This window comes from Salarias fasciatus, chromosome 12, assembly GCF_902148845.1.
Source record: "Salarias fasciatus chromosome 12, fSalaFa1.1, whole genome shotgun sequence".
NCBI classification, from domain to species: Eukaryota; Metazoa; Chordata; class Actinopteri; order Blenniiformes; family Blenniidae; genus Salarias; species Salarias fasciatus.
Genome location: NC_043756.1, coordinates 25399869 through 25413495, shown reverse-complemented (window position 1 = coordinate 25413495; position 13627 = coordinate 25399869). Strand labels below are relative to the sequence as shown.

The following is a 13627-nucleotide window of genomic DNA, read 5'->3' as shown; positions in this document are numbered from 1 at the left end:
CAGAACATCATGTGAGCTGATTACAGAAGGACTTTCTCCGGAGGGACGGAGGACGGAGTCGATCCGGGACGGAGCCGCTTTTGACCACATGTCCAAACATCTGGGGGGGGGGGGGGGAATTTGGAAGACAGTTGGAGGATTGACAGAGATTGAGGCAGATGCTCAGCTGAGGTGACCTGCTGATGAGAGAGACAGGGTTTACTCTGGAACCAGACTTAGAACCAGATTCCGAGGAGACCCCCTGGTGTTCTGGTTGGGGTTGGTGGGTAGGAGCACAGAGACAGAGAGCAACAGGCAAGAGGAGACATAAATCCACTCGAATAAAGAAAAAGAAAAGATATTTAAATAAACGCTGACGATGCAGAAGGCTCTTCTGGCCACAGAGGAACCGTTCAGCCTCTCAGCTGCGTTTGTCTTCTGCACGTTGATCAAAAGTCAAAATCAGCAGACAAGTCACACTGAGGGCCTGTTTCCACGGCAACGATTTCACGTGAAAACACAAAACTTTGGCTGAGTTTTGGGTTTCTGCGTGCACAGCGGCAGTCAGAGGAGCTGAAAACACAGCTTTCTGAAAATGGGTCCCGAGGTGGAACTTTATGAAAACACCTTTTAATGCAGGAGGCGCTGCTGCTGCTCAAGTTCACCACAGCCGTAGCAAATATCAGTAACACATCTATTCTCTTTTCTTTTCATCAATGATGCCGATGCTTTGCTGGACATCAGACTTAAACTCCATGAAGTTCTCTCTCTCCTACCTTTGATGGCTTGACTCAAACTGAAGTTATGTCACACTTGATGTTTTTATTTTCCTGTGGGAAAATCCTGACGTTCTCAGCCCTGACGTCCCGATGGGAAAAGTCTTTTCGTAGAGGCCAGTGCCAAATTTGGACCAGGACTGGGAGCAGGGTGGAGGTTAGAAGTGGTGCTTGGTACTTTTCTTCTCTCCCACTTCAACACTGTTATTTTCCCACGAATGTGACATCTGAAAAAGGTGTTGGTGCAGTTTTCATCAGAGTGGAATGGCAGGCAGGTGGCCACACACACACACACACACACACACACACACACACACACACACACACACACACACACACACACACACACACACACACACACACACACACACACACACACACACACACACATTTGAAAGCGTTACTGAATTTACAGTGACAGTTCAGTTGTTTTTGTCACAGAAAGAACTACTGTTGTAATATTAAGTCCACATCTCACAAATTCAGCAGATGGATCTTTATTTGTTTAAAAATGTACTTCCTTTGTTTTTGTTAATTTCTTTAGCTTGATCATCACCTGCTTCATTTTTCCATTATGACTTTTTTTTTATTCTGGGATTTGTTCATTGTCATTTCTATAACTATTTACAAAGGAACCAAAAATAATATGCCGATAGTACAATCAAACATTCGCGTGAATACATTTATGATAAATGTTACATTTATGTAGCAAGAATCAGCGACAGACGCCACCGGAAGTTGGTCACCAGTTAGCTGGGAAACCAGTCGATCCGAAACACCTACACGTAGAGGAAACGAGAGCCGTGCGGGCTGGAGCGAACGCGAGAGTGCGCAGGTTGTGTCCCGGAACCGGATCCGCTCTCTCAGCTGATTCTCGTTTCCCGTTTGCAACCTGTGCCTTTGTTGGTTCCTGTTTGTGACCCGTGTTTAAAGTAAATCAACTCGGAGGGAGACCGCCGCTCTCAAGATGGACATCCAGAGTGAGACGAGCAGGCTGCTGGACGCGGAGGGAGCGGAACCTTCAGGACCGCAGTCCGAGCAGGACGCTTATCTGAGGTCAGTCTGAGCAGAGACCCCGGTCCGGACTGGGGGGGCTGCAGTAACAGAGACCCCGGTCCGGACTGGGGGAGCTGCAGTAACACAGACCCCGATCCGAGCCGGTCTACTCTCTGTAACACACTCCGTGTGTCCGCTCTCTTTGTTTTGCATCACTGTTTTCTCAGTTGTTCGTAATGAAATTCTTCTGAGTTTATTGAGTCCACAACAGAATCAAACCATTGAAATGCGCTGAAAGCAGCAGGCTGTCATGTGAAGGACTCCTCAAGTGAGAACTAAATGACTTCCTAGCATGTTATCTATTAAAACACTCAGTCCTGTTTTTTCTTTTTCTTTTTTTCTATCGGAATAAAAAGTGTCTCCTCAGTAGAATTGAGGTTCCGTCATTCGTTATCACGTGGATGTTGTTTCCCTATTGAATGTCACTTGCATTGATCAGTGCAGTCATGCTCCTGAAAGAAAAACAGATTTTCACACTCCTATCTCAATGCTTCTGGCTGTTGACCTTTCAGAGTGGAGTTTGCATGTTTTCCCTGCAGACCTTTCAGGTCTTGTGCTGAAGACTCCAGAAGTCGTCACGCGTTTTCCCCTGTAACTATTTCCGTCTGTATTTTTAGGATATGATGCTATGATGTGCCCCATTGGGATCAAGTTGAATTGAAAGACGTGTTTGACAACTTTGCCCTGCAGAGTCGACGCTTAAGACGAGCAACAAGTTGGTTCCATTCAGTGGAATGATAAAACCAAACAGGTTTCTGAACCTGTTCAGTGGCTGTCGGACTCTTTTGTAACAGCAGTCACACAGGAGCCTGGACACACTGGATTCGGGGGGGTTGTGACAGAGACCAGCTGAGGGGGAGTTAGTCCAGGGAGGAACTCTGTCTGGCGCCCCCAGACGTACCGCCACCCTGACCTCCGTCTCTGTTCCCGACTGTTTCCACAGCAAAGTGAAGAACAGCAAGCTGTACCTGGCCACGTTTGCGTCGGTGCTGGGTCCGCTGAGCTTCGGCTTCGTGCTGGGCTACAGCTCTCCTGTCATCCCCGACCTCAGCAGGACCAGCGAGACCCGGCTGAGGCTCGACGCCGTGCAGGCCTCCTGGTTCGGGGTTGGTTGACGGCTTTTTATGTTTGCTGATCAAAAGCATGTTGTTGGATGTTTGGATGAATTGTAATATTAGTCATTGTCCGCCCCCACCGCTGCTGACGTGGCGCCGTGTCCTTCCTGTGCCGGCAGTCCATCGTGACGGTGGGAGCGGCGGTGGGCGGCCTGCTGGGCGGCTGGATGGTGGACAGACTCGGGAGGAAGCTGACGCTCATGCTCTGCTCGCTGCCCTTCGTCTTCGGCTTCACCGTCATCGTCGCGGCTCAGAACGTCACGATGCTCCTGGCGGGCCGAGTGCTGACGGGCCTGGCCAGCGGGGTCACGTCGCTGGTGGTCCCCGTAAGTCCCTCATGTTACACTTCCTGTTCTGACCCCAAAGCTTCTGGTGTTGGACATTATGGAGCTGCCGGCGGCAGGAGACCCATTCCCCGTCTCTGTGTCTCTCTCAGGTCTACATCTCTGAGATGGCTCATGAGAAGGTTCGTGGGACGTTAGGCTCCTGTGTGCAGCTCATGGTGGTGATCGGCATCATGGGAGCTTACCTTGCAGGTACGTGACCTCGATCTGGTGTTTACAGCCTCCTGCCTGACAATCATTAACCTTTTAGTGAAGCAGCCGTTGCTTCTGGTTCCGTTTTAGTCCGAGCGGCCGTTACCCATTAAGTCACTGCACACCTTATATTGCGCACTTTTTTTGCCATATCTGTCTTATTGTGTTGAGGTCTGGGGAAACAGCAACAGAACCACTCTACAGCCGATATGCACGATACAGAAAAGAGCAATTAGGATAATAAACAATGCAGGATACAGAGACCACACAAACCCACTATTCATAAAATCACACTTGTTGAAATTCATGGATCTAGTCAAATTCAAAACAGCACAAATAATGTTCAAAGCAAGAAATAATTTACTGCCAAAAAATATACAGGGGACGTTTGCGGAAAGGGACGGTGGTTATAATCTAAGAGGAGACCTGAATTATAAAAAACCAAAAGTTCGAACTACATTGAAAAGTATGTGCATGTCAAGCTGTGGAGTGGCTCTGTGGAACAGTCTGGAGACAGAAATAAAACAAAGTAGCAACATAAATCTGTTTAAAAAAAGTACAAAAAAATATTTCTTAATAAGTATATGGAGGAGGAAGTCTGGAACTCTGGACGATGATAACAAATGGTGTTGAGTATTATACATATAGTGGAAATTGATATATTGCTGTTATACTGTAGTTATATTATAATTATTCTGTTATATAGTATATATTTATGGGGATAACTATATGGTATGTGTGGGTATAAATTATGTATTTATAGGGATATCTGCACGGTATATGTATACATATATTATGTGATGTCCTATGATGTATGATTTTAAAACTTGTTAATAGTTAAAAAGGGGTAGGAATCTCTAAAAAGTTTTTACTTCTTCCTACTCCTTTTTTCGAACTATGCTGTTATATTGTTTTTTGTTTGTTTTTTTTTTTGTTTTTTTGTTTTGTTTTTTTGTTTGTTTTTTTCTTTTTTCTTTGATTTGCATTAACTTTCCTTTTTATCTTTTTTTCTTTCACTTTATACATGTTCGAAAAATAAATAAATTCATTCATTCATTCATACCCAGCAGCCCCAGCAGCAGAGACACCGCTGCTCATTCATGAAATTCAATCTGGGTGTTGCAACCGTCAGGTGACTCCCTGCCTGTCAGACCCATGTTGTTGCTGCCCTCGCTAGCCTCCTGCAGTTCCTGTTTTCTTGTGAACGCCGGCTGTCTCAGTGTGTTGTGGCTCTTCTGGTGTGTGGCGCCGAACTGCCATTCGCTTCCTGTGGTCAGTCACTTCAGCGTCACTCTTGTCCAATCAGCAGGTTTGAAGAAGGGCCTGGCCACACGCCAGCGGCTTCCAGTCAGCTTTCCTCTCCGTGTGTTTATGAGACACACTTTCAGCGTTCATGCCGTTGACGTGTAGACGAAAACGCTGTGGCGTAAACGGGACCCGAACTTTACCTCAGCAGCGCCTCGTATCCACGCAGTCAACAGTCGGTGTGCAACATGTTTACGTTGTTTCTCCAGCCGGTTGTTACTGGAAGCTGGAAGTCCTCACTGCACAATCACAACTTCTAAACGTGTTCGTTTTGGTTTTATTTGCGAAACACACTGACTTTCAAAACTGGTTTAATTTAGTCCAAAAACAGCGAAAAGAGGAAAGATGTGTAGAGCTACTCAAAAATGGTTCAACTAAAATGGTTCAAGTTGCTCGTGCAGCGTTTTCTGGAAAAGAAAGAGGGAAGAATACATACTGAGCGTTGAAACAGGCTTTTCAGTGAAACCGGCTGTATCCCTAAACCTCTCTCTCTGCTCTCCTCTGGCGACCGGCGGCCTCGTTCCTCAGGTCTGTTCGTGGACTGGCGCTGGCTGGCCATCTGCGGCTCCGTCCCTCCGACGCTGCTCCTGGTCTGCATGTGCTTCATGCCCGAAACGCCACGCTTCCTGCTGTCGCAGGGCAAGAAGCGCGAGGCCGAGGAGGCGCTGCGCTTCCTGCGAGGGAGCGACGCCCCCATCCAGTGGGAGTGGAACCGCATCGAGGAGGCCTGTAGTGAGCAGGTGAACCTGAGGCTTCACACACACACACACTCACACACACACACACACACACACACACATACCTGAGGACCCCCCCCAGCTCAGAGGTGTCCTGTTTGCCCAGAGCTCCAGTTTCCACGTGCGGGACCTGAGGGATCCTGGCGTCTTCAAGCCCCTGCTGATCGGCGTCATGCTGATGGTTTTCCAGCAGATGACCGGGATCAATGCCATCATGTTCTACGCCGAAAATATCTTTGAACAGGCACATTTTAAGGTACCACCTCCTCTTTATTCACAGGAGCTACAGGACGGGCACTTTAAAACAGGGGGGCTCAAACATAAGGCCTGTGGGCCGAAATCGGCCTGTATGAAGCTCCAACGCATCCCGCCAGACCAACAAGAAAATAACTGATAGTTAAACTAGCATTAGCCTCAGAGCCATGCTGTCAGGGGGAGTCAGTAAAAACACCCATAATGCAACTGCTTTAGGGGTTTATGGACTTTTCAGTCTACTTTGCACCAGACAGTTTCATTAAAATAGACTTTATTCTGACATTGTAGTCATTTCCATTCATAACTGTTGCCCCACAACAAAGGAAAACCTGAACTTAAAGACCATTATGGCCTTTATTTCACCCATTCAGTCCACACATTTGTGGCCCCTGAACTGAAATGTGTTGAACACCCCTGTTTTAAATCTTTTATATTTTTTCAGTTTGAAGTCCTCTGAGGTGAACGTCTAGATTTGTTCTTCAGTTAAAAGAAGAATATCAATACTTCTCAAGCTCAGTCCATATTCAGATGCTGGGACTCAGAGATATAGATTAATTCATTAATAATTAATAATTATTTCACATTGATGCAAGCTTTGAGCCACAAATGGTTCAGAAGTGAATGTCATTGTTGAAACCAATAACCAGTATTTGGCCTCGACTTTATCTGGGGTGAAAACCGTCTTGTGAGCTGTCAGGACACGTGTGGTTGTTTTTTCAGGAGAGCGACCTGGCTTCGGTCATCGTGGGTCTGATTCAGGTGGTTTTCACTGCCGTGGCGGCGCTGATCATGGACAAGGCTGGCAGGAAGGTCCTCCTCATCATATCTGGTATCGAGCAGCTTCTCGGTGGTGAATTGATTCAGCTTCAGAAAGTGTTTGTGATCCAAGGTGATGTTCTTCTGTCTGAACCTGCTCCTCAAGGCGTCGCCATGGCAGTCAGCACCGCGGCGTTCGGGGTTTATTTCTACCTGGTGGAGGCGCAGAGTGCAGCGGGCGGAGGCTCCCATGCCGACCTGGCCTGGCTCGCCCTGCTCAGCATGGCCGTCTTCATCACGGGTGAGCTCCCGGGGCTCATGGTTGCTCGTCATCGTGATGAGAGAGAGAGAGGCAGAGCAGCGAGAGCGGGTTCCAGGCTCCGCCCATCAGAGGAGATCAGCCAACACCCACAGCTCAGCCGCTGTGTGTGTGCGTGTGTGTGTGTGTGTGTCCATCCGTCGCCTGCATGCTGACTGCCGCTGTCGTGTCCCGTTCAGGTTTTGCCCTCGGATGGGGTCCGATCCCGTGGCTCGTCATGTCGGAGATCTTCCCGGTGAAGGTGCGGGGCTTCGCCAGCGCCGTGTGTGTCCTCACTAACTGGAGCATGGCCTTCGTCGTCACCAAAACCTTCCAAGATCTGATGGTAAGACTTCAGCACCACGAGTCCTATTGAGATTACTGGATCTCTTTTATTAAAGGAGCTTCGACCGACTTCCATTTAACAAACATTAGAAGACCATTCATCATGAAATGAACAGCAGTCATTTCTCAAAGGAAGGCCTCAGCGTCATACACTAAAGGCCTCTCCTGGGGTTCCCTGTAGCACCTGTCTCCAGCTTGAGCTGCTTCACCCGGGTCTCAACATGAGGTCTGAAAGTTAAAGGTTCACATCAGTGGTAAACAGAAGTGGAGCCAGTATAGCACCTTGGGGAACTCCTGATGTGACTCTTAATACAGCAGAGACAATAGTTTCATTTTTAACACTCTGAGCTCTCTTAGAAAGGTCATTTAAAACTATTGTGGTCAATAAATGGACTTTGTTAGAGGTTCGATGGTTTTTATTGTGACTCTGTTCACATCATATCAGTAGTTTTGTAGTTGAGTCACGCTTATTCCTTCTGATTGCTCGTCTGTCTTCTCTGAGACTGTCACGCCACGACTCAGACATGCTGGCCCGATGTCTTTACAGAATGTTTTGACCAGCGCCGGAACCTTCTGGCTGTTTGCCTGCTGCTGCATCGCAAACGTGGTCTTCACCATGGCCTTCGTCCCAGAAACCAAGGGAAAGACCCTGGAGCAGATCGAATCCTCGTTCAGAGGGACGGCCAGCCCATGAAGACACCGCGCACCACTCTTTATTATTGACACAGCTCCGTAACTCTTTCTTTCATTTAATTCAGGGGTATTTATTTTAGGTCAAATTCCGCAGAGTCGTCTGAAGGAAGGACTCCAGAGGAAACTGGCACCTCTCACACTACATCGAGTCTACATTACAGGGCATTCACAGCAAACTGCAGCTTTGTGACAGTTCTAAACTGTTACTTCTGAAGTGCTTAAAGCGATACTTCAACATTTTGGCAAATTGGCCCATTTAGCGCAATTCATTAGTCATTTCAAACAGCATACTTACTTTTTTTTGTGAGGGCGAGCTGTTGTTTATTCAGAGGCGAGTTGGGAAAGGTTTTCGGGACAGACACAATGGAAGTGGATGGTATTTTTGTTCCCCCTCGTCAAACTCATCAAATACACAATCCAACAACCCCCAAACACTTTGGTGGACACGTTATAATCTGCACATTCACTACGCTGTGGAACACCAACAAATAGTATTGTAGCGTTACGACACTGAAGCAAATACTGGGAACTACTTTTTCTTTTGAAATCACTACGCCCAGACGCCATATTTAGTAAGTAGTTCTGTCTTAGCAATCTTCACATAAACAACTCAGTCTGGCAATTTTGCATTAATATTTCACAGCGTAGTGAATGTGCGGATTATAACGTGTCCACCAAAGTGTTTGGGGGTTGTTGGATTGTGTATTTGATGAGTTTGACGAGGGGGAACAAAAACACCGTTCACCTCCATTGTGTCCGTCCCGAAAACCTTCCCCGACTCACCTCTGAATAAACAACAGCTCGCCCTCACAAAAAAAGTAAGCATGCTGTTCTAATGACTAAGGAATTGCGCTAAATGGGCCAATTTGCCAGAATGTTGAAGTATCGCTTTAAGTTCATGAAGTGTGTTCATTCAGCAGGTTTGACACACGGGAAACTGTTAACAGTGTCAAAAAAACACTGTGCCTTTCATTTAAGACCTGATTTTCCTGGTCTTTAGGTCTGTTTTGTTTTTTTTATCCTTGTTCGGTTGCACATTGACACGGTTAGAGTGAATCTGTTTGGTTTCTTGAAACAGTGAATGGAGTGAACCAAAACCAGGAACACTTCCTGACCTCTGTCACTCATATCAGTGAACCTTTTGTTCATCATCTTGCTAAACGTATTCACTCAGCTCTAAATGGCTTTTGGTTTCAAGAGCCACCCTGCTGCTTGCAGAGAATTGAATTCAAATGGGTAGAGAAAAAAAAAGAAGAAGCGATTTGTGTACAAAGTTTTCAACCGTTTTTCTAGATTTCTGACAACAGTTGTTATAATCAATCAGGGTCCTCAGCTTCCAGTAGACCTCAAACCCTCAGGAAGGGTGGAAATGAAGCTGCTGCCTGAGGAGATCACGCGTCAGTAATGGCACTAATTTCTCAGATATCGGGGGTTTAAAGGCCGAGACGCCCTGGAAACCTCTCAGACACTCGCTGGACGCCAGCTGCTCTGTGTGTTCGGTCATAACCGCTGCTGCCAAACAAATCCTGGGTGTGAGCTTTGAGAACCGGATCATTGGAGGATTTCCACACTGTGAAGAAGGCTGGAGGAGAATCTGACTTCCAGGTGGTTTTCATGTCATCTGAACAGCTCCCGAATTCCTCAATGAAATAATAATATAGTTTCTTTTTTTTAACTTATCTTTATTTCTTGATGATTTTTAAGCATTGTGGGTGAGAAGGACATGTTTTTAAAATACTTTTATTTCTTCCTCAGCAGCTCTGTCATGTTTTATTTGTGTCTTCGTTGTAATTTTCAAAAGGATTTATTAAGATTAAAATATTAAACCTTAATAAACTTTATCTTCCTCATAAAGATCATTCTGATAAATACAGTAAAAAATAATTCTGAAATTGAGAATATTTGCACTGTTTTTATATAATGTGTTTGTACGTATGTTGCATTGTGGATAAAGCAGTGACAGTTGTATATAAATCCCAGACTTGCTCTCTTTGACAGAGACAGCTGGTCCAGATGTTTACAGGTTCACTGATTTTTCCATGAACGCCAGTTAACCTATGAATAAGGGAAAAAAATGAATAAAACTACTACTTAGGGTACTTGATTTATACTTCAAGTGTCTTTTTTTTCTTTTTTTTTTAAATTAAACTCATCACAGTTGACCTCTGACCTCCGCCCTCCCTCAGTGACTGGAGCTAACTGGGGAAAGCCATGACAGCCGTCAGCGTCCAAACCAAGCCACGGCGGAGCCTCTCCGGGCCTCCCCGCTCATCCCAGAGGCTTTCTGTGGATCCAGGTCTGGAGGAGGCACTGGGCTGCAGCAGTCGTGCTCTGATGATGCCACCTCCATGCTGCAGCAGCACCGTGGTGCACTATGTGGTTCCTGCAGGGTTCAGAGACCTGACAGGCGGTCTGTCCTGCTGATGGCGCCTCTCATGTATCAAGCGTGTTTCGCCAGAGTATTTGAGTTCTGCCCAACAAGAGTTGATTAAAAACACGAAAATCCAGTGCTAGTCTGTCCGTGCAGGTTCACGCTCTGGCCTCACAGCCAGGACACTATGGCTCAGATAGCAACAGGGCCTTTCCCGTCAGCAGTTTGCACGTTCTCCCAGTGTGTGCGTGGATTTATTCCCACGAGGTCTGATCTCACCTGTCTATTCATGCCCTGTCTCCCTGCCTCAGTCTCACACACACTTTTCCCAATCTCATTTTTAAAAAGGACATGACATAAATGAAACAGAAATGTGAACTTTGGGCAGTTATCAATAAATATAGGACAAAATGTCAAAAACATATTTCACATACTTTATTTAAAGGTATAAACATCACAACATCAAATTTAAAAAGAACAAATTAATTTAAAAACGAGTGCAGATTAAATCAAAGACACTGAAATAGGAGCAGTCTCATTGATTTGAAAGCATTCTCTTTCACAGCAGCTGAAACTCATTTAAAAATACAATCTTTCACAAAAATGCTATAAAAAAAAAAGATTTATTTTAGCAAAAAATAAAACTCTGAATATAAAACTTTGCAAGGTTTCACAAATTTCACTTTACATATGGAGGGACTGTAATGTGGCACTTGCTGTGTAGGATCCCAAAAATAAAAAAAAACAAAACAGAAGTGTGCGGTGCCGTCTGCAGCTCGGCGTCCCCCGTTTGTCGTCCGGGTCTCTCTGCAGTATGGACATGCGTACTGGCAGCCAGGACAGGCAGCTCGTTATTGGCCTAAGCATACCGCTGCAGGGGCCTCTTTTCCTTTTAAATAAAAGAAAAGACTTTAGAATTATTAAGTTTTTTAAACAAGTTTTTTTAAGTTCATATGTTTCTAACTTATTTCTGCTTTTACTGTTTAACTTTATTTAATAAAGTTTCCTTGAATTTTCTTTGTTGGCACCTCTTCCTGCTTGTCTTGTGTGGATGACAGAAGTCAGGCTGTATGTGGAACGCTGCTAAATTCATTTGACATACACCAGGGATCCAATCAAACAGTAAAATAATTATATTATTAGGGAATATTTGATCACCATCTTTTATTAGTCTGTATCGGAGGACAAGTTAGGCTGGGAGGATTATACACAACACGGATGTGACAGAAATGGTACAAACTCGATCATCCTAGAAATCCCACCTACCGGACCAGAGAGGAAAGCTAACAGGACGCGGCTCCTCCATTTCCTCCTCCGCATCCGGGCTCTTCTCTCCCGGATCTGCCTCCGCAGCCGGGCCGCCTCCTCCTCGGCTTCAAGGTACCGAAAGCCGACCAGGATGGCAGCCACTGCTAGATCCATTCCCCCTCTCCTCCTCCTCCTCTGCGGCTGGCTGGCTGAGGCTCCATCAGGGGCGGAGGCTGCAGAGCCGGCTGCACCGCCCGCAGCAGCCGGCGGCGGGGGCGGGCTGGTGGAGGGCCGCCCCCGGACGGCAGCATCCATCATGCTGTACCATGGCCAGGTGTCCCTGAGTTTCTGGAAACACAATTTAAAAAAGTTTATTTAAAACCAATCAGAAGAAGCATCTGTGGTGGAATTCTAAGAAACAGGTCACGAACTTCGTATATGGCCTTCAGATTATCCCATTTCTTTTTAGCCTGTTGTGCCGAGATGTCCAACCCTGAGGCGACCACAAAGTCTCTGGGGAGGACAGAAAAGCAAAAAGAAGCATTTTAAAAACAGCAAAGACAATAAAAGACCCAGCATCAGTGGGAGGATCAGGACCTGAGGCGGAGTGTGGGTCTCAGTACAGAGGGGGCGGAGCATTCTCGGGCCCTTATGATAGTAATTTTACCATTCAAACAATCCCTCATGCTACCATCAAACAACACACTAATGCTCACTTTTATTGAGCCAAGCAAACCTATATGCCTCAGAAAGCAGAATAAAGTCACAAACCAGTTCACAAACTTGTTCTGAAGAACAAATACACATATGCGCGCGCACGCACGCACGCGCGCACACTTACAAATGCAGCCTGACAGGCGTCAGTCTCCGAGCGTCCGCTGTCCATGGTGCTGAAAGCTCAGACAAAAAGTCATGGGCTAAATCTGTACCATCTTTGATGCAGCTTAAATATAAAATGAACACAGCGGGTCTAAAATTACACAATCTATTCAGATAGATATAGACACAGCTATCTATATCTTTTGGAATTCACGTATATTAGAAAAAAAATAGACTCGAGGGTCTCTTATTGCTGAGATCAACACAAGGCACATTCAAATAGGCAGGTGTTTAAGACCACAGCATTCTGATAAAGATAATATTTTTGAAGGTTTCACTGACTCACCAATGGCTCAGATTTTAGGTTTTGGGTTTTACCGCTACCGGCTAGCTTAGTGTTTAGCATACTGTTGAACTTCCCTCCAGAGAGTTCAGATCAAGTGCAAAGAAAAACCTCGTTCATGCCGCACAGCCAATCAGCGCTGGCTTACAGCTCTGATGCATTCATGGACAGTCGTAAATTAAGAATTGGCAAATTGGAGCCCACACTCATATGCGTATACCTTCTCGCACACACTGCACATTTTATTATAAGAATTCATTTATGAGTAAATGTGAACACATCACATGAAACGTGGCCCTATGGCCTTGTGGGCCCTGGGGCCACCGCCCCCTTGCCCCCACTCTGGATCCACTACAGATCAGGGCTGAAGAGATGAGTCTCAGTTCAGGAGATGAGTCCGGGTTGGACGAGAGCTCGCTGGTGCATGCAGTGATGGAGGATCAATACTCACTCCCATCCACATGTGGAGGAGTTTCTCCTCCCCGAGAAGAGGACGTCTTCTCCGGATCTCCACCGGATCACTGCCTCCGTTTCCTCGGGAGTCCCTTCATCCACACAGAGCACGGTGTCAGTCTGAGAGCTGCCCCACCTCCCATCCTGATCACCGGAGTCAGGCTAAAACACCAGCTCCTCCCTCCGCCCAGCACCGTTTACTCAGAAACTGCATAAAATTCAACACAGAGAAACCGGTTCCACACAGCGGCGCTTCTCGGCTCCCAGTCCCCGAAAAACATCGGATTAAATGTTCCGTTCAGCTCGATCTTGAAATGTCCTCACCGAAAACACCTTCTAACCTGCATTTAGTTAAACAGGGACGCTAATATTTCAGATTTACTACTCACAGTTGTGTTTTTCTTCCTCCGCCATTGCTTGCGAATTGCATTCTGGGTAAATTGCCTTGATTCTTCTTCTTCTGTAGGCTTAATGGCGGATTGGTGCATTACCGCCACCAGCTGGTGCGATTAGACAAGAATGTCGCTTGAACTAAAATTCTA

The 13627-nt window shown here is 46.2% G+C and overlaps 1 protein-coding gene across 1 annotated transcript; it reads left to right on the top strand.

Annotated features, from left to right (window-relative positions):
• Positions 1-1645: 1645 nt before the first annotated feature.
• On the top strand, positions 1646-8181 carry LOC115397646 (solute carrier family 2, facilitated glucose transporter member 8-like). The gene is made up of 10 exons (XM_030104070.1): positions 1646-1811; positions 2755-2917; positions 3046-3252; positions 3363-3462; positions 5296-5507; positions 5611-5760; positions 6480-6588; positions 6682-6816; positions 7014-7159; positions 7706-8181. Exons 1-10 carry the CDS (start codon positions 1723-1725, stop codon positions 7850-7852), a joined length of 1458 nt encoding a protein of 485 aa, XP_029959930.1. The 5' UTR covers positions 1646-1722; the 3' UTR covers positions 7853-8181.
• The last annotated feature ends 5446 nt before the right edge of the window (positions 8182-13627 follow it).